The 22,644-nt window shown below is 50.5% G+C and overlaps 7 protein-coding genes across 7 annotated transcripts; 3 read left to right on the top strand and 4 right to left on the bottom strand.

Moving 5' to 3' along the window:
* Positions 1-365: 365 nt before the first annotated feature.
* Positions 366-2,187, bottom strand: CI109_102057 (uncharacterized protein; the record flags this gene model as incomplete). Its single annotated transcript, XM_032007654.1, has 4 exons — positions 366-1,495; positions 1,547-1,905; positions 1,983-2,030; positions 2,078-2,187. 4 exons carry the CDS (start codon positions 2,185-2,187, stop codon positions 366-368), a joined length of 1,647 nt encoding a protein of 548 aa, XP_031858092.1.
* A 1,752-nt stretch (positions 2,188-3,939) lies between these two features.
* CI109_102056 (uncharacterized protein) lies at positions 3,940-6,514 on the top strand (the record flags this gene model as incomplete). The annotated part of the gene is made up of 8 exons (XM_032007655.1): positions 3,940-4,225; positions 4,284-4,662; positions 4,725-5,180; positions 5,279-5,519; positions 5,584-5,625; positions 5,692-5,952; positions 6,037-6,319; positions 6,399-6,514. 8 exons carry the CDS (start codon positions 3,940-3,942, stop codon positions 6,512-6,514), a joined length of 2,064 nt encoding a protein of 687 aa, XP_031858093.1.
* Positions 6,515-7,540: 1,026 nt separating this feature from the next.
* On the top strand, positions 7,541-10,442 carry CI109_102055 (uncharacterized protein; the record flags this gene model as incomplete). Its single annotated transcript, XM_032007656.1, has 13 exons — positions 7,541-8,103; positions 8,233-8,471; positions 8,564-8,619; positions 8,696-8,782; positions 8,853-8,918; positions 8,988-9,049; positions 9,132-9,204; positions 9,272-9,458; positions 9,553-9,634; positions 9,708-9,799; positions 9,857-10,049; positions 10,134-10,319; positions 10,394-10,442. The coding sequence occupies 13 exons, from the start codon at positions 7,541-7,543 to the stop codon at positions 10,440-10,442; spliced, it is 1,935 nt and encodes a 644-aa protein (XP_031858094.1).
* Positions 10,443-10,920: 478 nt separating this feature from the next.
* On the bottom strand, positions 10,921-15,808 carry CI109_102054 (uncharacterized protein; the record flags this gene model as incomplete). The annotated part of the gene is made up of 6 exons (XM_032007657.1): positions 10,921-11,661; positions 11,734-12,198; positions 12,260-14,224; positions 14,274-15,229; positions 15,293-15,640; positions 15,700-15,808. The coding sequence occupies 6 exons, from the start codon at positions 15,806-15,808 to the stop codon at positions 10,921-10,923; spliced, it is 4,584 nt and encodes a 1,527-aa protein (XP_031858095.1).
* Positions 15,809-16,279: 471 nt separating this feature from the next.
* Positions 16,280-18,162, top strand: CI109_102053 (uncharacterized protein; the record flags this gene model as incomplete). The annotated part of the gene is made up of 8 exons (XM_032007658.1): positions 16,280-16,507; positions 16,580-16,601; positions 16,661-16,767; positions 16,828-17,138; positions 17,200-17,214; positions 17,279-17,382; positions 17,444-17,947; positions 18,005-18,162. The coding sequence occupies 8 exons, from the start codon at positions 16,280-16,282 to the stop codon at positions 18,160-18,162; spliced, it is 1,449 nt and encodes a 482-aa protein (XP_031858096.1).
* Positions 18,163-18,520: 358 nt separating this feature from the next.
* On the bottom strand, positions 18,521-20,904 carry CI109_102052 (uncharacterized protein; the record flags this gene model as incomplete). Its single annotated transcript, XM_032007659.1, has 10 exons — positions 18,521-18,714; positions 18,791-19,301; positions 19,357-19,532; positions 19,606-19,738; positions 19,818-19,923; positions 20,012-20,134; positions 20,232-20,370; positions 20,454-20,585; positions 20,670-20,726; positions 20,799-20,904. 10 exons carry the CDS (start codon positions 20,902-20,904, stop codon positions 18,521-18,523), a joined length of 1,677 nt encoding a protein of 558 aa, XP_031858097.1.
* Positions 20,905-21,634: 730 nt separating this feature from the next.
* On the bottom strand, positions 21,635-22,343 carry CI109_102051 (uncharacterized protein; the record flags this gene model as incomplete). The annotated part of the gene is made up of 3 exons (XM_032007660.2): positions 21,635-21,813; positions 21,971-22,167; positions 22,246-22,343. 3 exons carry the CDS (start codon positions 22,341-22,343, stop codon positions 21,635-21,637), a joined length of 474 nt encoding a protein of 157 aa, XP_031858098.2.
* Between the last annotated feature and the right edge of the window lie 301 nt (positions 22,344-22,644).

Here is a 22,644-nt window from a genome sequence, read left to right as displayed (position 1 = left end):
GCTCAGTTTGCAGACATATCATGCATGATCTACAAATGGACTCTTGACGAGACCAGTGTATTTTATAAGATTGAACAGGCAGACTAGATCATGATTCAGACGATATTACCAATATATATGAACGAAACTCGAATTCGGAGAAAGAGCAGAATAGACCTGAAGTTGTGATGAGAGACGGATGGATGGGTGAAGGGGATGGGGATTGAGGGGAAGAGGGTGATACGGAACTGCAGACTGACAAAAAACCAGAGGAGCGAAAAAACGAATGTATCGTTAGAAAGATTAGATCATGAAACAAACTAGAAAGAAACGTTATCCTGCAATCTGATCTACAAACAGATTGGCGATTTTTGATTGTCCTTGATTTAAAGGAATGACTTGACCTGGTCCTTGGTGAGGATACCACGGTCGACGAGAGCGAGCAAGACCGAAGTCATACCAGAGATCCGAGTTTCCAGTTCTTCAACCTTCTTCTCCAGTACCTCAGCACGCTCGATCTTGGCTCGTCGCTCATCACGGGACTTCTTCGCCGCGTCCTTGGCCTTGTCACGGTTCTCGGCGATCCTTTCACCGAATTCCCTAGCACCTGGCATGAGGCTGGGTGATACCTTCTTGACGAGCTCCTCAAAGGAGGGGAAAGATTGAATCTCGGTGATGGTCATACCGAGGATCGATTGAGCAGAACCGTCCTTGAGGAACTTCTCGGGCACGACAGACTTGGGTCGAGCGGTAGAAGGCTTGCCAGAGGCAGTAAGCTTGACAGGCGAAGTGTCTGACTCGGCGTCGCTTTCGTCTCCGTCAACGACCGCAGTGTCAATTGACACAGCCGGGGAACCAGAGAGATTGTCGGAGCTCGACTTGGACTGTCGTCGGTAAGCCCGCTTGGCACTGTGAAGAGCAACCGGCTTGACCTTGGTAGACCCAGGAGGTCGTCCCCTTTTCTTGGCCGCAGAGGCGCTATCTTCGCTCATCTCGGAAGCCTTACGCTTTAGAGGCGCAGGACTAGGAGGAAGAGATAGCTGAGAGGGCTCTATGGAAGTGGGCGAAGAAGAAGCAGGGAGAAGCTTGTCGAGGATGGCGTAAGCATCGGCGAGGTTGGCAGAAGCTCGAGTAGCTTCTGTGGCGGGCTGATCAGCTTGGTCGACGAGCTTGCCCACAAGGTTGGTGAGTCCAAGCTGACTAGCAGCATCGGAGTCGAGACCAGTGTGAACGCCAAAGTCGCCAAAGCTAAGACCAAATGTGGAGGTCATAGTAGGATCACTGGAACCTCGAGGATCAGGGAAGGAAAACCCGGTAAGATCAGCTGGGTTGAAGACGTCTTCGGGTCGGTGGGAGATGCCGACCGAAGGGAAATCGAAACCAAAGTTGAGGTCGAAGCCAAAGTCGGGCTCGATATCAAGCGCGGCAGACTGCTCTGACTCGCTCGACTTGGGCGTAGCCATTTGTGAGTCACAAGAGGCGGGGGAGTTGGAGGTGATCGTAGCCATGGTGGAAGCTGAAGAGATAATTAGCAGATGTTACCGTTGTGCCAAGTCTGACTACTCACCTTGCTTCTCACCGAGGTCTGCGTCTACCAAAAACTGATCCCACTCTACTGGCTCCATGTTGAAGTCAAAGTTGAACGCCATCGATGATATGGTTTGGAGGGTGTCGGATGTGGTGTCGGTGGAGGTGTTGACAGGGATAGTGTTGATAATCGGAGCTGAAGTGTGCTTCACGATTTGTCCTTGAACTTGGTCCAGAGTCAGGTGACTCGGTTGACGAGCGATGTACTGTCCGGTCGTCTTTTCGTGCTCGTGTGTGGAGCCTTGTTGTGCTCGCGCGGAGATAAAAGCGCGTCGAGTGGTGGTCGAAGGGGGAGGGAGTCTCGTAGGAATCGGATTGAAGGTGGTTTCACCCTGTTGACTGTATTGTGAAAGGGATATTGAAACATGATCAGCTCCCGTCCTTTGTTCTTGCGAAGCAAGAATGTCACGACTCACGTCTTTGCTTGTGTAGACTGTGCTTTTACGTCCTTGGACGGGATGTGACTATCGGTTATGTAAGTGAGTTGGGGAGAGGTCGAAGTTGACAACACGCCTGGCTGTTCTGACAGCAAGTTTGTTGGGATTGTTGTTGTTGTTGTTGTGCTGTTTGTTGTTGGAGTTTGTACCGAGAAGGTTCGAAGAACTGGATTTGGGGAGCCATGATGGGCAAGCCTTGTTGAAACCTGGTTAGGTTCAGTAAAAGAGTTGTGTAAAAGTAAAGTATGTAGTTGTTGGTGGGTTGGTGGTTGTGGGAGACGTCTGTGTTGTTGACGACTGTGTTCTTCTTGTGTAGAAGTTGATGGGTTTAAGCGAGAGAGAACATCTTGGATGGTAGTAGTATAGTAGTTATTGATAGATTGTGAAAGCACCGGGTTTGATTAGATAAAGGTCACGCCAGAGGCGGAGAAAGGGAACACTTGGGATAAATTCTACCTCGTAGGCTTGTGAGTTGTGATTTGGAAAGGTAAACTGATGACGAAGAGAGAGAGAAGAGAAGAGGAAGAGGAAGAGAGAGAAGAGAAGAAAGGGGGACGACGTGGGAGAGGGAGTAGTGAGTCGTGTAAGCATGTGTTGCATCTGTGCCAGTTCCTCAGGGTCGGTGTTATAAGCGGAGTTTGGTCACGCGTGGGTCGAGGCGAAGCGAGATTTGATAATGCGGCGTTACCGATGTGGCAGCCAGATTATACGGCGACCCCGCACTGTTATCTAAGGGCGGTCTAATCTTCGTTTCGAATGCACGTTTATCATACATCCACATCTCATCATCACCGTAAACAATAATGGTATTCACTTGGGCACGTTTGTCAATTACAACAATTCCAACAGAGCAGACAGAGATCGACAAACACACACAATTTATCCCATCCAATACACTTCTCGGAATAAGCTCGTACTCCACTTGTCAACCTTCAAAAAGCTACCGCGGAACATCCGAGGCAGAGTCACTCACAAACGTGTCTTCTGCTTCCAACTCTACAAACATACATTCTGACGCGTTTCAGCCAAATCTGACTTCTGTTGTTCCTCTTGTCAGTTCGAGGGTGACTAGTGGTGGTGTTCTTCATGATGTACTGGTATCCGTCTGTCGCTCGATGGCGGCGAGTTGGCTCATCTATCGGTCGTAAGCTATACAGTCGCTGAACAGATCGACAACTAATCACTTGTTGACTATAAGTCATTCACTTTACGGACCATCGTATACGACGCGAGATCTATCATCACACCCTTACTGCCAGATACAACACAAAGGCTGGCGACCCGACGAAGATATCCGATCAAAATTCGATCACCAAGATTTGCCAATTACATCACGTTGTACTTCTTAAGAACAAGACTTCCAACCCGGTGTTGGGTCCACCATACTGTACCGAAGAGATCAGCAGTATCGAACAGACCGCCTCGCGGAGAATCGATTTGGCTTCACCTCACGTTTACATCCGCCTAGGTGGGTTGACTTCAAGCAAGGCAAACATGATTTGCTGAAAGTCCTACAGCCCAGCATTCAAAGCATTTCGACTCCCTCTATCTTGAACGACCGAGTCCATATGGGCACGAGAATTGAGCCTCGGATAGAATCATAGTTGTCAGTCGAGTCGCATTCATTGCAACATACTGTAGGCTGCGCCTCACGAAGCCCAACTACTTCTAACACGCAAGAAGCAAAGCCTTCGAACAAGCACTTCCTTTGGGTCGATCCCCTAGGTCTTCTGTTCGTTCTAACCCACCTTCGAATTGTCAAACACCAACGCAGCTTGCGAGCTGCCTGCATACCCGTAAAATGGTGCATCGTCAGCCTTCCTCCCATCCATCACGGTACTCGCAATCCCCTCATCTATCAACGCTTCCACTCACCCCACCGCTCACTCCTGAGAATTACATCGTATTCAGACCACCAACCTATCAGCCCCTTGCAATGTCGTCGGACATTCCGCGTACTGTTGACAAGAGTTTCCTGGACTCGCCTCCTGACTTCGCGCCACTCCCGCCACCTGCTGTGGTTCCCGAGTTAGACCTCGATGCCTCGACCCCACTGCCTGAGCAGATTGGTCTCGACACGACAGATAAGGAAAACAACGCTCGAGATGAGAGCGAGAAGTATGTCTGGCATGAAGGGATGACAGATGAGGAGAAAAATGGTAGGGAGGATTGGATCTCCGGTGCAAGGGGTAGGAAAGGATTGCGTATTGTCATAGTGACAGGTGAGAGCTTTCTTCTCAACAGAACATCACAGATTCTGATCTTTAGTCACGATACCAGAAAACTTCCTTCCAAAAGTCGACGGCGTCACACGTACCCTTTCCCGTCTTCTCGAGCATCTCCATGCCTCGGGCCATAAATGCATGCTCCTCGGGCCTTCCTCAACATTAACGCACTACGCCTCCCATCCACTTGTTGGCACACTCGGTATTCCGCTCGTGGTCTATCCGGGATTGAAGCTCAACTTCCTCCGACCTAAATTCTTACGAGTGATCAAGGAATTTCAGCCGGACGTGGTCCATTTTGTTGATCCGATTTGGTTGGGAGCGCAAACTCTGTTGGCGATGGAGCTAGGATGGGCGGGGGATGAATGGGTCGGTGATAGAGGGCCTGCACTTGGGGGTGGTTTGTCGGGCGGAGTCGTGGCAAGCTATCACACGTAAGCATATTTGAGAAGAAACCACTAAATCCTGGGCTGACTCGACCACCATTCAATCGTAGGAACCTCGCCACTTATGCTACGCTTTTTGGCCTATCATGGCTGACCCCAATCATGTGGCGGTTCCAACGCTCTCTTTACTCCAAAGCTCTCCTCACACTGTGTCCCTCACCTTCAACAAAAGGAATGCTAGAATTTCACGGATTTGACGGTGTTCGTCTTTGGCCAAGAGGCGTTGATATCTCGCAGTTCGGACCGAGGAGGCGAAACATGGCTCTCAGAGCAACTTGGGGCGTTGGTTATGCGCCAAGCGAAGTCGTTCAGATGAAGGATGCAAGCCAAGTTGAAGTGGAAGGAACGAACTGGACCGGGAGGAAAACCAGTCTACCGATGACACCTCCTATGACGCCGTGGACGGGACCGGTGGAACATGTCCGGGCGGGAGAGGTTGGTTGCGAGCGTCAAGAGGCAGACCAAAGCCTTCCAGAGCGCGTTGTCCTGCTGTTCGTCGGTCGGATGTGAGTTTCGGTTCTTTCCCACTATCTCCGCACCACTGGTCTAAGCCCCTGTTCACAAGACGGAAAAGCTTGCTTTGCTTTTGCTGACGGCATTCCAGATCATGGGAGAAGAACATCTCTCTTCTCCTCTCCGCCTACGCCCACCTAGCTGGCATACTGCCGACTGGGACCCTTATGCCCAAACTCATTTTCGTAGGCGATGGACCCGCTCGAGCTGATGTCGAAGCGCGATGCGAGAAAGAAGGGTGGGATGTGGAATGTGCTGGGTTCAAAGAGGGGGAGGCGTTGGCGGAGTATTTTGCTAGTGCGGATGTCTTTGCTTTCCCAAGCTTTACAGAGGTTAGTGAGATTTACACTCTTTTTGTTCGAGGGCGGTAGCTCATGAAAGTGGTACAAACAACAGACGTTTGGTCAAGTCGTACTCGAAGCGCTAGCTTCGGGATTGGTGCGTATTTCGAAACTCGTTATGGTTACAAATAGTACCAAGCTGACACATGCCCTCCCTTTACAGCCCGTCGTCGGCCTTGACGCGGAAGGAACTCGTGATCTTGTCTCCCACGGATCAACCGGTTTGCTGCTGCCCCTCGACTCGTCAGAATCTCTGACATGGGCCACCGCATGCCAACCGGACTCTACCCACTTTGACAGATTAGCAAAAGGGTATGCTGAACTGCTAGCCAGAGTAGTGGCAGATGCGAAGATGAGGAAGGAAATGTCGAAGCGGGGTAGTACGGAGGGTATCAAGGGATACACATGGTGGGATGCGATGGAGGTGAGTAAAGTAGTACCCGACCACCATTTTTCATTGTTATACAGCAATGGAGACGCGGTTGCTGATCCTTCTGTATCATTGCAGCGATGCGTGGATGGGTATCGCGAATCAATTCGTATCGCTCGATCTCGTCGAGCTGTCCAAGTCATCCAGCACTCTCCCGGCGAGTCCTCGAGCTCTAGCGAAACGGCCCAAACTTCGGCAGTGCGACCTAGACGAATCTCGATCGTCAATAGGGTGGTCAGTCGACGACTTGGACCGAAAGATCTCCGTATTCGTGAAAGACTCCATGTGGGAACGGTGCGTGGAGGAATGTCTTGGACGAGAGGTGCAGGGAAGAAAATAACGAGTGAAAGCGGTTGGCCAAGTGAGTATCATTACAGTGCTTAATCCTCAAGCCCCAGATATAGATGGACGAACTCTTCGCTGACTTGATTGATGCGCAGAACTCATCTTGAAAGCCTTTATTGCGATTTTCTTGTTCTACGCGATCTATTGGCACCACCAAGCGAAAGTCCGTTCCAGGACTGCATTCAAGCTGGCTGATGAAATCGATGACTGAGATGTACGGCAAGAGGGGACATGTGCTTGAGTTTGTGCGAGTGTGCAAGCTGTCTGATATCTTGCTTTTGACTTCATTGTTTAGAACTTCTATCTTGCCTATGCAGTAACGATCCATTAGAAACCAGTTCCTATCTTATGTTGTCGATCAAATCCCATGTATCTATATATCGCACCCTGCAGAAAACTCGTCAAAGCATAAGAAAGTCACGCTTCTGTGGGTTCTGTCGTTAGAGATTTATGCTTGCGTAATTCGTGACTTGACTGGAATCTCGGCGATCGAGATACGACTCTGGTTAGTCACTCGGTACGATGATAATTATTCTGTCCCAACCGAAGCCATAGCCGTTGATATCCCCACCCACGACGAGTCCAAACGACATCTATAGGGTCCATAGCTACCACCTCCACCACCTCCACCACCTCCACTTCCACCATCCCATCTGCTGTCAGTGAAGATTTGCTTGACTAGACGATTGTTGGCCGAGAAGCCGATATCGACGGTTCTTTTTTAACGTTTACCCCTGATCACGACCTACTTCCGATTACACTACTACACTACTATCGATCGTTTCGACGTCATACTAACGATATGTTACTCGTGTAAAGTTATTTGTAACCAACCAAGCTTTTCGCATTCCATCGTTCTTGTAATTTTGGCTTTTCAAACACCTACCTTAGCTGAAGCAAGATTTGTGATGCATTACTACAGTATGATGCAAACCCCGTTAGTCATATTCGTTGACGTTCACATTCCTGCTTTACATCTAAATCGGCTGCTCACCAGCTTATAGGAATACCATCGACTTCGAGACATTTGACTTTGTAAATCAGTGGACCTTATCCCATACAGCGATAGACCGATCGATTTGAGCAAAAGATTAGAGATACGAGTACAGCACGAACTAGCATCGACGATCAAGAATCAGATTGTATAGACATTGACAAGCATCAAGCCGACTATTGTAAACCTGCCAGCAGACTTCATACACCAACCACGACAACGATCACGATCGCGATCGCCACCATGCCATTCCAAGGGGCTTTCCAAACGACATTTGTGGGCAGTACGATCCGTCTGATATCGGGCAACCGACTACTACGACATCACGATGAGATCGATGTTCCTGAACGATATACGAAAGAAGGTGTAGAGAGACGTAGGACAGAGATGAAGGGAAGGCGGTTCTCAGCTATTGAGATGGCTTCGGGGCCAGACTATAACGGTAATGAGAAGCAAGACCAACAACCGCGGAGGCAAGGTAGAAGCGAGGATGCTCGCAGAGAATCAAAATGGGATTATCAAACCGATCCTCTTGGGGAGAATACGAACGGCGTTCAGCTTTCTCAACCTATTGATCGGACATTGGCAGAAAATAACAACGACGGTGGGATCCGAAGATCAACTTCAGACGAAACTATTGTGGAACCCTCTACCCCAACGGACACTTCACAGGAGAAGCGTGTCGAAAGCGAGGGGAAAGAGGGGAAGAAGGCAGGGAATGCGCAAGAGGCCGAGGAAGGGAGGAAGGCGGACGAGGATGATCCGAACTTAGTACATTGGTATGGGGATGATGATCCTGAGAACCCGTGAGTGCACTCTCCCTCACTCTCACAGATGATTTCAGGACCTCGCCTCTCCTCCCAATGACGCCCCTTCCGCTTGCATATTCACAGTGGGGAGATCATGCATCAAGCTGATATCCGTCGTTGTCCCAGATACAACTGGTCGACGAGCTACAAAGCCTTTGTGGCATGCCAAATGTCCTTCCTCACGTTCGCGGTCTACGTCGGATCTTCCATCTACACAGCGGGTCTCGAAGGTGTCATGGAACAATTCACCGTATCGCAAACTACCGCGTTGGTAGGATTGACGGTGTTCGTGCTGGGTTATGGAGTCGGTCCAATGCTTTGGTCTCCTATATCCGAATTGTCGAACGTTGGAAGGATGCCAGTTTGTGAGTGATTTCCTTAATACAACAATCTCCTGCCTTCGAGTGTCAACTGTGAGGCCCGAACACTGACAAAGTTTGGTTAATGTGTATCGTAGACATCTCCACGTTGTTCATCTTCGTGGCATTGCAATTTCCCACCATCTATGCCAACGTGAGTAACGACATGCCCTTTTTGATGCTCGAAAGGTCGACGAGGTTGACGTCATCTCTTGGGCTCGTCTGCACAGAACATCCATACCCTCCTCGCGATGCGGTTCTTGGCCGGGTTCTTCGGAAGTCCAGCTCTCGCTATCGGTGGCGCCACAATGGGTGATGTGAGTCTTGTCTCATCGTCTGCATTATCAACATGAACCAACCTACTCTCGCTGACCCGACGATCTACAGATGTTCGTGCCTAAATATTTGGCTTACGCGATTGGTGTTTGGGGTTGTGGTGCTGTTTGCGGGCCGGTAAGTTGACGACCACAAGCGATAGAGCCTGCTTAGAAGCTGAACATACTTGCTCCCTGATTTCCATAGGTGCTCGGTCCCCTTCTCGGCGGATTCACTTACCAAGCGAAAGGTTGGACCTGGCCTCTGTGGTAGGTCGTCGCGCATTCCAGAACTGTCAACGAGGTTCTGTAGTGTCGAGAGATTCTAGGCTGACCTATCTACACGTACTAGGGTCCTTACCTGGCTTGCGGGACTATGTCTTTTGACATCTGCAATCTTCCTACCTGAAACATCGGGCAAGAACGTGAGTACTATCGCCAAATGAACAACATATCCCGAAAGTTCCCGTTGATGCCTCGTCGTGATAACAGATCTTACATCGTCGAATGCTCCGACTTCGAAAAGTTACCGGAAACAAAGATCTCAAAACTCAAGCGATGATCGATACTGCCCATATCACGCCAGGACAAGTCATCAAAGATACCTTGCTCAGACCATTCGTTTTGCTTTTCGATCCGATCTTGCTCGTGTTGAACTTGTACATTTCCTTGATCTACGGTGAGTTGAATGGTATCTTTCGACTTGACCGCCAGACTGTCTTGCGCTGGGTAGAGCGGAAGCTGACCATGACTTGGTCAATTCGGGTGTGCAGGTTTACTCTACGTGTGGTTCGAATCGTTCCCACTTGTTTTCGTCCAGAACCACGGCTTCAACCCTGGAGAATCAGGTCTTGCGTAAGTTGAACTTAATCACACAGCTGTAGTCGACGAAGACGTTGCTAACTATCACACCATCTTCCATGAACAGGTTCCTCGGTATCTTCGTAGGATCATGGCTCGCTTGTGCTGTATTCTGCTGGTACATCCACGTCTATCTTGAACCAATCTTTGACAAGAATGGTAAGTGGCACGTACACTCTACTCTATCCTATTCCAAGCTAATATCTGTCCTCACAGACGGTGTCATCCCCTGTCCCGAGATCCGACTTTACCCTGCACCCATCGCTGCGGTCTGCATCCCCATCGCCATGTTCGGTTTCGGTTGGTCTGGGATGTACCCCTCAGTCCATTGGATCGTACCTGTCATCATGACAAGTTTCTTCGGTATCGGTGCATTCATCTTGTTCCAAACCATCTTCGCATATTTCGGGTGAGTCGTCCGGCCTTTACTTTAATGGGTTTTGACGGTCAACTTAACTTGTATGCTGATGCGTGTTTTCCCCGTGTTTTGCAGTGACGTATTCTACGACGAAGTCGCATCAGTCTACACGCTCAACGACCTATTCCGAGCAACGTTCGGAGCTGCTTTCCCCCTCTTTGCCAATGCTATCTTCAAGCACTTGGGTATCGGCGGTGGATGCAGTTTGTTAGGCGGGATAGCATGTCTTTTCATCCCTGCTCCGTTCTTATTCATCAAATAGTGAGTTGGCTCCTTCCTTCTTACAGGATAGCAAGCCCACCGTTTCGAGGCTGACGTTTAAGTGGTGTTTTCAGTGGACACAAGATTAGAGCGAAGAGCAAGTTCGCTTCAAACAAGTCATAGGTGATGACTTGGCGAGACTCAGATCAAGGTTGGCGAGAGCAAGAGGATGCGAGAATAGAGTAATCAGATCAAGGAGTAATGTCCCACTGTGATCACTATTACAGTGAGCCTAGACATGATCGCAACGATAGATATAGAATTGAAGAGAGGGAAAGAGATGAAGCATTAGCACATTATAATCAAACCTTAGAACGTTCCGTAGCATTTTGAATGTAGCCATTAGTTGCTTTATGCCGTCAGTCTCTAGCGCGGCCGCATCGCGCAGGCAAGAACATGGTGCATGAAGAGTGGTGATCGTATGAGATATAAAATCCGGTCTAGACGAACCATGCGAGAGAAGAAGATATGTGTTGTGAATGCTATAAGAATGAGTGTGCGGCCAGAAAATGCGCCTACTTAAGAGTTGAAAGATAGAAAGATGAAACTTGGAATGATTTTGATTTACTTTATTTTCCTTTTCGTTTTGTGTGTGATTGGTCTATCGCTTCGCACCCGTCCTTCTCTTTCCCCTGAGAGCGTTCTTTCCCCTCCTGACAGCGGGCGCCTGGTTGGCTTGTTGACCCTGGATGAACCTAACAAGTTCGTCCACGCTTTCCGTACCTCTTGCGCCTATCTGAGCAGAGATCTCTTCGGCAGTAAGAGCAGGAGCACCTTCTTGACCGTCTGCAGGAGCAGCGGCGGAGGCTTGTCCCTCAACGGGGGGTTGTTGACCGTTCGCAGCAGCAGCGGCAGCTGCGACAGCTTGAAGAGCAGCAGGATCAACGATCCTCACACCACCATTGGCACCTGCAAGACCTTGACCCAACCTTCTGCCTCTGGCGGCGGAAGTACCTGCACCGGCACCAAGTTGTCCAACACGCTCCTTTGCCAATTTCAATCTATCTTGCGATTCCTTCTTGGCCTGCTCGTTCCTCTCCTTCTGTCTCTCGACATTGTCGAGAACCGCTCGGAGAAGTTCAACGTTCTTCTTGACTTCCTTGGTTTGACCGTGTTCTTCACCCAATCGAGCGGTGAAGATCGCCAAGGCTTGCTCGGAAGTAGAAAGAGCTGCAGGCATGTCGCCTGCAAGGAAGTGAGCTTGAGTGAGCTGATGGAGGGATTGACCGGTCTGGATGTGTGCGGAGCCGAAGAGCGAGAGAGTTGACTCGTACGCTTGCTTTTGAAGCGAGAGGGACAGGGTAGTCTCGTTGATGGCTTGGAGCACAACACCGGCGTTGCTCTGTGCAAAGGAAAGAACACAAGTCATAGTCAGATTGGATCATTGTTGCAACTACACAGATGTAGTACGTACCAGAACAGTGTTGATCTCGGGGTGGCCAGGACCATGAATGACGTCCCAAAGTGTCAAGACGTGTCTGAAATATCTCAAAGCTTGCTGAGCGTTGCCCTCCAAGTTCTCCAACATGGCCAAGTTGAAGTAGTAACCGGCAGTTTCGTGGTGATAGACACCAAGAGTCCTCTCGGCCACAATGACCGCTTGTCGTTGCAACTTCAATGCACTAGAGACGTCGAGACCCAAAGGTTGTTCGGGGTCGGAACCCTCAGCAGAAGCTGCGACTTGTTGGATCTTGACTCGAGCGAGTTGGTGGATCGCTTGCGAGTACTGGTTGTACACCGATGCGACCTCGGGGTGAATGATCGAGTGGATGTTCTCGTACAACTGAAGACCCTCGAGCATGAACTCGAGTCCGAGATCAATAGAACCTCGGTTGATGGTGTTTCGACCAGCCTCGAGGATCTCTTCGGCAACGGTAACCTGAACAACAATTACACCATCAGCCTCGATTTCCCGTCATATAAGTGAAAAGCACACTCACAGAAGGTGCAGTCGACTTGACGACGGGAACAAGGGTCAAGATGTCCTCGGGCTCGAAGGTGGTGTTCCTCTTGGGAGCAACAGTCTTCGCCTTCTTCTTCTTGTCCTTGCCATTCGAAGTCTTCTCCTCATCACCGTTGACAGGGGTAGCATCAGCTTGCTCCCGGTCGAAGATGTACTCCCTTTGAGCGAGCTGAAGGCCAATTCTGACCGCAAGCTCCCTAAGAAGCTGCTTCTTCCTCAGACCCTGAGTCAAGTACTCCTCGTCCAAAGTCCACCTGAATCGTTGTTGCACTTCTTCGATGATCTGCCTTCTCAAGGACTCGGGAGTGAGCTTGACGTATGCAGGCTCATCCTCGTGGTCGGAAACGCCGATAGGTTGGAAAGTTGCCGAAGGAGACGAGTTGACCGAAGTGCCCAAGAGACAGTTGAGGAAGTGAGACACGGCGTAAGTGACAGTCTCGGGTTGAAGACCGCTGATCAATTCTCGAAGAACGTGTTTGCTCGCACGGAAGACCATCTCTTGGAGGACAATGTTCCTGAGCGATGAGAGATGTCCGGTCTCGCTCTTCTCCTTGCCATCGGAACCAGCAGAGAACTGGACGATAGTTGAAGCGAGGTGTCCGAGATAACGGATGTTGATACCCCTGCCATGCAGGTGCTTGGACAAAGATTGACCGTCCATCAAACCTGAAGTGTTACCAGTAAGGACATCGAGAACGACCGCAGGGATGGCGATAGATCGGAGGAACACAGACGCGTCCCGAACAGCCTTGATGGATGGGTCAGACTCATCGGTGATGGCAGAGGGGAGGAAGGTTTCGCCAGACTCCTTGGGAGGAACTTGCTCCACAAACGCATCGGGGTTGAATCGGAGTTCGAACTGCTTGATGTCACCGATGACAGAAGCGTCGACGGGCTTCTCCTCCTCAGCTCGATGAGCGGCGGCAGCTTCAACAGCAGGGGGTTGTTCCTCTTTAGGGGCAACAGCCTCACCACTCTCTTCGGTAGCAGGGGCATCGCCATCGACCTTCTCTGAGCTTGGGCCAGCCTCCTTGGAAGCTTCATCCTTCGCCTCCTGGTCCTTCTTAGCTTGGGCCTTGTCGGCAACGCCTCGAGCCCATCGCTTGAGCTCGCTCTCCCAGAAGGTCTCGAGAAGCTCCGGTCTGAGCATGACCAATCGATGAGGGTAGTTGGCACCTTCGACCTCGGCATCGGCGTCAGGACCAGCAAGTTTCCCCTCCATGTCCTTCTCCAACCATTCGATATCGACAGGACTGAGTCTCTGCGCGTCGAGGAGATATCTCCTGCCATCGGTGCCTCGAAGACCCTTGACCTCGGCACTGGCGTAGAACTCATGCTCTTCTCCCTTGCCGTCCTTCACCTTGTGAGCGGCGAGACGATGGGCAGTACCGATCTGAGCCATGAGTTTGTGGGTGGCGGCATCCCAGTGAATAGTGGTTTGTCGCTCGGAGTCGAGACCGTAAATCATCATGGGGTTCTCCGAGTCGATATCTGCCGAATCAGTCTCGTCGTCTTCGGCAGTCTCGACAGGAGGTTCAGAGGTGGCGGAAGTAGGGGATCCACCGGACACGTTGACCCAGTCCTCCTTCTTCTCCTTCTTGTCCTTACCGTCTGCGTTGGCCGCAGAGGCCTCCTGCTCGTCCTCATCCTCCTTTCGCCTGTTGGAGAAGATACCAGGCAAGATGCTCTGACAGATCCATCGTCGACCTTGCCAGTCGACAATGGTGTGACCGAGCATGTAGAGGCCATCGACGTCGAGCTTGTTGAGGAGCTTCACACCGGCCGCGTCCTTGCCGTGAGACATTCGCATAGCGGCGTCACCCCCAAGATGAGCGTAAGCATCGAGAGCATCCGAGTCACCCTGGGTGATGAAGATGTTGGACTGGAGGTACATGTGGGCTCGAGGATCTTCGGCAGGGTTGATAGGTGGGATATCCCCTCGCTGCAGGGGTCGTCAGCAATTGGCATACAGTCAGTTGAGAATGACTCACAGCGACAGTCTGAACAGCTCGAACGGCAGCCTGGTCAAACTCGGCCCATACCTTCTGCAGCATCTTCTCCCTGAAGACTCGCTCTTGCATAGAGCCCCTAGGCAATTCTCTGATACCTTGAATCTCCTCGTTCCAGTCTCGCGCAGCATCAACGCTGTCAGCGCCGTAAGCGCCGGTGTGGAGGAATGCAAGCTGAGTTCGGAGAACTTCTGGAGCGGTTGCAGGCTTTGGAGTAGTTGCTAACCAGGGATAAGCGGGTTCCGCTTGAGGGATGGCAACAGTGGAAAGGGGATCCAATGCAGGGGGCTCGAGTGACAAAGGGGCAAGTTTCGATAATCTCTCGGAGAAGATGGGGGATATAGAGTGGAGGAGATCGACGAGCGAGTGCGTAGGTGCAGGGATGGAACCATCGGCGGACGGTCGAGGAGCGGCGTCGAACTGGTTGACGTTGGACTTGGAAACGTACCAACCTCGAGTGGAGCAAATCACGGTGACGGTCTCGCCTTCCAGCAGAGCGATCTGAAGGTAGAGTTGGTGACCGAGTTGTCGAAGGTGAGGGGGAGGGGGGTTGAAAGGCGAAATCTGGATGGTCTTGAGACAAGGAGAGACTTCCAAAAGCGGTTGAGCGATGGGAAGGGATCCAAGGGGGACCGAAGGCCAATCCGCCTTCCAATCGGCAAAGGCGTGAGATTTGTCTCCAGAGACAGCTCGCTTCACCTTGACGATCTCCTTCTTCCCGCCTTTGCCCTTTCGTCCACTAGGCAAAGCGACCTCGACCTCCTCGTAGGTCGGTTCAGCGGTGGAGGAGAGGAGACCGTCTCGGACACTCTCGAAGATGGCAGCTCCGGACTGAAGGGCGAGTGGAGTGGAGGTGGTGTTGGTGGAAGTACCGGCGGGAGCGACAAGCTCGAGCAATCGGAGAACAGATTGTCGAGCGGTGAACTCGCCGTAGGGTTCTAGTCAAGCATGTTCATCAGTATCGCAGAGAAATATGGAATTTGACAATCCATATGACTCACCTCGAACAATGTCCAAGACCCTCTCCTCCTCATCCTCAAGATGAGCGAAAGCATCCTGCACTTCTAACCATTCGTTCAACCTCTCTCCGGCCCTGATCTCGCTGAGATCCTGCTTCTTGCTGAACACCTTCCCTCTTCCATCGTCACCTGCGACGAAGGGGAGACGGAGGGAGTATGGTCCGAGCCAATAGGCGCCTGCCCAATCATTGATCAGGATCTTGAGATCTTGGATCGTCTCGGTTGGCTGAGGGTAAAGAGTGAGTCGATTTCGAGGTTCCGAAGAGTCCTGCGACTTGGGTACGGTGCGCGAACATGACGGAGAGGGAATGCGAATGGTGATAGGAGGGACTGACGAAGAAAGTCGATTAGCTGCCATATAACCCAAGCTGCACAGAGGAAAGACCTACGAGTCACAGCTTGCTCCTCTACCTGTTCCCCATCCCCATTAGCCTGAACGACTTCCTGCTGAACCTCTTCTCCATTCTGCAGGTTCTCAGTCTGTTCTTGAGCAGACATGGCTGAGACTTGACTGAGTGGTGGTTAAGGTATGAATGAAACGAGGAAGAGGTGTAGTTGTGAGTAAGTGTTTGAACCAACGTCTACATGCTTCGATCTTTCATTATCGATCTCGTTAAAGACAGAGACGTCGGCTGTCTGTCTGTCCCTGCTACCTGACTTTTTCGAAACGGGATCATGGCCACGTGGTTTGGCTCGGATTTGATCCCGATTTGCCCCGATCATTAGGAATCACACTGGTGATATTACAAACTCGGGCGCCTTTTTCTAATCGGAGTTTTTCCTAATCGATTAGAACTGTTAATCCGTTACATCGGTATTACGAATCCCGAAACGTTGCACTTCGACTTCACCTCCACTTCGATATGCCCAAGTCACTACGAAGCTACTCTCTTGACCATAACCTTTCAAACATCGAGTCGCATGCGAATACCTCGACTGACAACATTCAAGATTAGCAGCACAGTGAGAATGGCCCCACCACTCACACTCACCCCTGAACAGATCGCAAAAGCAGCTGAACGTAAAGCTGCAAAGCTGGCCAAGAAGGCAGCCAAAGCTGATGGGACGTTGGAGCGAACTCCTGAGCAGAGACTTGAAGAGGAAAGGAGACGGTTCTTGAAGAGGGACTGGATCAGTGTAGGATCTGGTTCTGGTGATGATGATGGGAGTAGAAGAGTCAGGATCATCACTTGGAATGTGAGTGATAATTCCCGGCGGCCTGGCAGTAAGGGTGGTCTTCATGTTGATCGTTATCACAACCAATCACAGATCTTAGCACAGACACTCGTTCGTAAGCTGAGCCTCTCTACTTAGCGGAGACAGAAGCTTTTGTCTGATTTAACGTATCAGGAAGGGAACTATTCCCTGGGTCAGACTGTCTAAGATGGTCGGAAAGAAGACCGTTGATGCAAGCAGAGCTGGAGCATCATTCTGCAAACGATATTATCTGTTTACAAGTGAGTTCCATTAGTCATCAATACTTCACGAGCCAGTTATTGATCACTAGATCCATTCAGGAATGCGATAGATTACGCGATTACCTTTCTTCTCTGCCAAAGCACTCTCACGTGAAGGGTTCTGGACCTGGCAAGTTGCACGGTCTCGTTATCTTGTATCGTGCCGATCGGTTCTTCGTTCGAGGCAGCCGGCTCGTCCACCTCGATCAAGAAGACCTGACACCTCAACCTACTACCAAGGATGAGGACGACAGTCAGGAAATCAGAAAACGGAGAGGAGGGAGCAGACAGACCAAGAATGTGGGATTGATCGCTGCGTTGGAGGACGTGAACACTCTAGGAAGAGGCATCGTGATTGTTACAACGCATCTGTAAGTCTGTTGCTGATCTCGGCTATGTCCATGGTTGAGCCAGCTGACACTTCATATGCAGATTCTGGCATCCCAAGTGAGTCCAACCTGCTTTCAAACTCACCACAAAAATGTCGTATACTGACGAGGACGAACTGCAGATACGCTTATGAGCGGGTTCGACAATGCATCATTCTGTTACGGGCAATTCGTCAATTCCAACAAGACAACAATTGTTCCAGCTGGCCAGTAGTCTTTGCGGGAGGTGAGTTGTTTGTGCACTGCTTGTCATATGTACAGCATCATTGACGCTACTCTTGTTCTAGATCTCAATACACAGCCTTCCGAAGCGACATATCAACTGCTCGTCAATCCTCACAAACCCCTTCCACCGTCGATGGTGGACGAAATCAACTCCTCCCGTCTCGTTCACGACAGCGTACAAAAAGTTCCTCTGTCGAATAATTCCGCTGTACCTCAACCACCCTCGTTATCCGGAACAGGCGCCAATACCCCCATTGCAGCCGCTGCGTCTACCGACTCCAAGGAGAAAGACGACGACGAGGAAGAGTTGCCGGATTCCAACGAAAAGTCAATAGCGAACACCCGAACACCGGAAGAGAGGGATGGGATGTTGACTGCAGATGAACTGATATCATTGGCTAGGCAAGCTCTACCGGAAGAAGGAGCGCGAAGTGCGTATGGTTCGACAAGCTGGTCGAATGAGGAAAGCTTTGGTCAGAGGGCAGGATTTGCCAATGTGGTGGATGCAGAGGGAGGTGGGGAACCTGCTTACACGTGTTTCACACCTTTGTTCCGACTAACACTGGGTGAGTGCGATTTGCATGTTTCCGTCCGAGAATTGACGGGCTGATATATCATGACAGATTATCTGCTCATCTTACCACCGGTGGACGGCGGGCTGAGAGCAGAAGTGACGGGACTCCTCGCACCACCGCGGATAGAGCAGTTGGGTAAAGGTTTGCCTAGAAAGGGGATCTGTGCCAGTGACCATCTTGCAGTAGGATGCGAGATCAGTTGGTAACGTGGAGATATGCACAGATCGTCTTATGCACAATCACCTGGACATATGTATGCCTTCACTGGGCTGGAGCTACCAACCATACCGTTTGATACACACAGGGGTGTGAACTGCACGGAGATTCCGCGGACCGAAGACAGTTAGAGGCCATCGCTTGCGAAGATCCGAGGACAAAATGCGTTCCTATTCCCGCGGGACGCACTACTTTCATATATTTGTTTCAAACAGACAACGACGACGGAACGCACCACTCTATATAGGCTTCCGCAAGATCCTCCCTCGAACTACTCTGTGATAACGTTCCTATCTTAAAATCAACACTCCATACAAAAATCTACCTAATCATACGCTTTCCCGAATCCTAGACGGTCTTGACTTCAGTCTCGACGCCATCTTTATCACTACCATTGCTACCGTGGTACTGCTCATGACCGTATCCGCCGTAATTTCCGTAATCAGTAGAATCGGCTTGGATGAGATCGTGGATCGGTTCGTCGACGAGTGATTCGTAGGCTGGGAAGAATTTGCAGAGTGCGAGGTAGACACCAATGGCGACTGCAATGGAACATATAGTCAATAGAAGTTCACCGGAACGTAGATCGTGAAGGAAGGGGAAGATGCGGTCACTTACTGATGTCACCAGCGATGTTGGAAACCATGTAGATATACTTCACGTTCCCGATCTTGACCGTGTTGTTGATAGCGTTGATCATACCCGGCAAGTTGGGTGCGATAGCAATGGCCAAAGCGACGTATGCTCTCCAATTCCAACCTTTCGAGAACCTGTAGATACCATCGGGTTTGTACAGTTCGTAGATATCGATTTTTTGTCTCTTCACCACGAAGAAATCAATCATCATGATCGCCGCGATGGGTGCAAGTACGATCGAATAACTCGACATAAAGGTCAAGAAATCGGCAGCGGTGGCCAAGACTTTCCAAGGTGCGAAACCCCAGACGCCGACGGTGACGGCGATGAGTTGACCTCGACGGATGTTTAGGTATTTCGGAGCCAAAGAGGTCATGTCGTTGGCGGCGGAGATGGAGTTGGCAGTGATGTTGGTGGTAACGTTGGCGAGGGCCCATGCGAGAGAAGCGAGGAACATGGCAGCTCGTCCACCGGCAGAAGTATCCCAAAGAGCCTAAAACAAGTCGCTCAATCGCTCGACCCCAAAGGAATACGCGATCCACACTCACGACAACATCGTATGGCTGGTAGTACGATCCCGCATCGCCGTACACGTGAGCGCAACAAGCAGCGGTGATGGCAGCAAAGACACTGAGAACGCTGAAGAGGATAGGGACGACGGCGACTTGGATGAATGTGGCCGAGGGGGATTTGCAGTATCGAGAGAAATCACCAATGTTCAAACCTGCGCAGCGAAGACCGTCAGCAACCCGTTCTTCATCCACTGTTGCTTAAGCCCGTTTCTATATACGACTCACTAAGAGTAGCCCAAGTTCCCTGACAAGCAGTAACGGAAGTCATGAAAGCGATGAATCTAGCAGCACCAGGAGCAGCCCGGTTGACAGGGTTCGACAAAGCCTCCGATGCGCCACCTCCAGCTTTCTTGACAGCCTACGAGAGAATTCGAACCATCAAGTCAGCACGAGTTGGCGAAACATGTCGTCGTTGGATTTGTAAACGTGCGACTCACCCAGATGAGAGTACCCAACGAGACGATGGGGACGGCGATGGCTTTGATGTTGAAGACCCACTTGAGCTTGGAAGGGTGAATGAACACGAAGGGAAGTTGAAGCAGCCTGAACCAGACAAATATGGTCAGCTTAGACTTTCTTACACAAATACACCAGCTGACTGCTCCGTGTTGCGTCGAGACGCTTCACTCACCAGAACAAGAAGAATGACAAGAAGTCGGCAGAGGTTGCACCTTGACTTGTTGGGATGTGGTTCTTGAGATGAGCATACTGAGGCCAGATGGCCTTGATCATCAAGGAGATGAAGACGCCGCCGCTGCGTGAAGAATGTGATGTCAGCGAGATTGGGATAAGGAAAAGGAAATTGAGGAGTGTGAATGGCGAAGCAAAAGGGTAAAAGAGGCTTCACTCACGACCACGAGTTGATGGATAGCCAGAAACAGGCGATGACCATCCGTGAGAAGACTGCGAACTTTGAACCCCAATACCCAAAGACGGATCGAGAAGTGACCGCGAATGGAGTATGAAGCGTAGCTCCGATATAACCGTTGGCTGTGCACAAAGCAAACGACCTCGTGAGCTTGTGATCCTTCGATCGAGATTATTGATGACCAAAGTGGACATGGGGGACATACCGGTAATGACGATAGCGACCAATAAACCTCCCACAAAGATTGCAAGACAAGATTCCCACCAAGTCAATCCGAGACTGACGAAACTCGCGACCGTCGCCCATGTACCAGGGTTGATAAGGTCAGAGATCCAATCTGCGTGTGCGCACAGCTTATCAGCAAATTGCCAGCAGAAGTAGACTAGTCGCGTAAGAATGAGAGGACGGACCGAGCACTTACAGGTGAAGAATGTCCATGATGTCCAAGTTCGATATTCCATAGGAGTAGGATCCATATCTGCGCGACGGGGCAAGATCATATCAGCAATTAACTCTCCTCGTCTCAGCTTTGCTCAGATCGTGAGCGTACCCTTGTTACTCCATATCTCCTCAGGGGCGATACATGATTCTTCCTTTGGCAAGACCCACGCCGAGGTGGTCGTCGCCTTCTGTTTGATCCTCGAAGCGATTGTCATGATGGTCGTGTGCGTGCGCGATACGAGAGTGATGTCGAGTTCACTTCGCGAAGATGACAATATATGTGATGCGGGGATATAGGGTCAAAGGGGTGTTGTCGATCCGACTGACGATCACACGAGGACACTTGACTTGGATACAATGGTAGTATGTCAAAAGATAAGGTATTGACTAGACTTATACAGCGCGTACATACATCTATCTCGATTGACTCTCGTATGGTGGAGCGAAGAGCCAAAAAAAGTTTCCTTCTGGTCTTACAACTATACCAAATCTCAAGTTCGCTTCGCTTAGATAGATAATGCTCCCTTGCCCATATTCCCTATCTCTCAGAAGTAATTATTCCATAAGAAGCAGACCCCGATCACATCGTATCGTATCCTACTTGAACAGTGCAGTATGTCACCCAGGACGACCGCGTGAGAGGAGAGTTCCAACTGGAGGGATACAGAAGCGATGAAAGAAAATCTTTGATAAGGCTTTGTGGTACATGTGCTACTGAATTGGCAATATTCTCTTATCTCTGTGATCCAAATCAATTCCTCCTTCGTCACGGCTTCTGGTTTTCTTCCCGCTACGCCGCCTTCAGGTCAGGCACAACCCATCGCGACGGTCCTGTATCGTGTCTGTCTGCTGCGATATGAACTCTAACAGACCTTGCCGTCGGGCATCGCTTCGACTCCGACGATATGTACATATCATGATAGACGCAGATACATACACTTAATGCTATAACAGCCAACCTTTCACCTCGTCTGCTTGTAACGCGTCCTCCCATCTTCCACCTCCAGCGGCTTGTTTTTCGGCAGTACCGCTGGTGCTCGAAGCTTTTTTATGTACTTCTCTGAACGATTCGACATGTTCGCCTTCTAGAGGGACAGGCGTGGCGTGTGCCAGACGGTAGTCATCTAAATATAAACAATCGTCAGTATTCAAGTCGTTGTCTTGTCGGGTCTGATAGGAGACTCCTCCGACTGTTTTTTCCGGGACGGGAATACAGACTCGTCCGTACAGCTTGAGATACAAGATACGAGATAAAGGAATGGGACGGAGAAATCGACCCACCTAACCATTCAAGCTTCTTCCAAGCTCCAATTCTCTCAGACTCGATACGTAATATCGTGACGGAGGGAACATCGTTGAAATATAGATTGAGAGTAGTAGGGATCCTTTCTGCTGCGGAGAAATGGATGAAACGATCTTGCAAGTCTATGGGTGTGAGGAAAGTGTGGGATGCAGGGATAGGGACGGGGAACGTGAACCTATCGAAAACGACATAAATGTCAGTGGGTAAGCTTCGCGGTGCGAGGTGCGAGGGAAGAGAGAACACGCGGCCTCACCGAGGATCCACCGACGAATGGGGGATGATCTTGTATATGTACTTGGGAGCAGAGGACGGCATTGGGGTAAACGTGAATCGCTTGAGGAGTGAGTGCATCAAAGTGTAGTAAGACTCTGATTCGAACGTATATGTGAGCACGACAAGGGATGCATGATCATCGTTCAAGGAGTTGAATGCATTTGGTACTCTCTCCACCTCATGACGACTGCGCACTTTATCCGAGTGCACCACTTAGTGTCATCTTTCTGTTTCTGTATGCGTCTGTTCCCTGCTTTCTGTGGCTCACTGACACTGCATCGCCAGGAGCTAGGTCCCGCAGCGAGTAGTCCAAGTATAAGATCGAGAGGAGTCCTAGCGTGTACACCTGGAGAACAGACGACGTGACATGCTTGGTGTA

The sequence above is a fragment of the Kwoniella shandongensis genome, chromosome 4, assembly GCF_008629635.2.
Source record: "Kwoniella shandongensis chromosome 4, complete sequence".
Lineage (NCBI taxonomy): Eukaryota > Fungi > Basidiomycota > Tremellomycetes > Tremellales > Cryptococcaceae > Kwoniella > Kwoniella shandongensis.
This window is presented reverse-complemented; position numbering and strand designations above follow the sequence as displayed.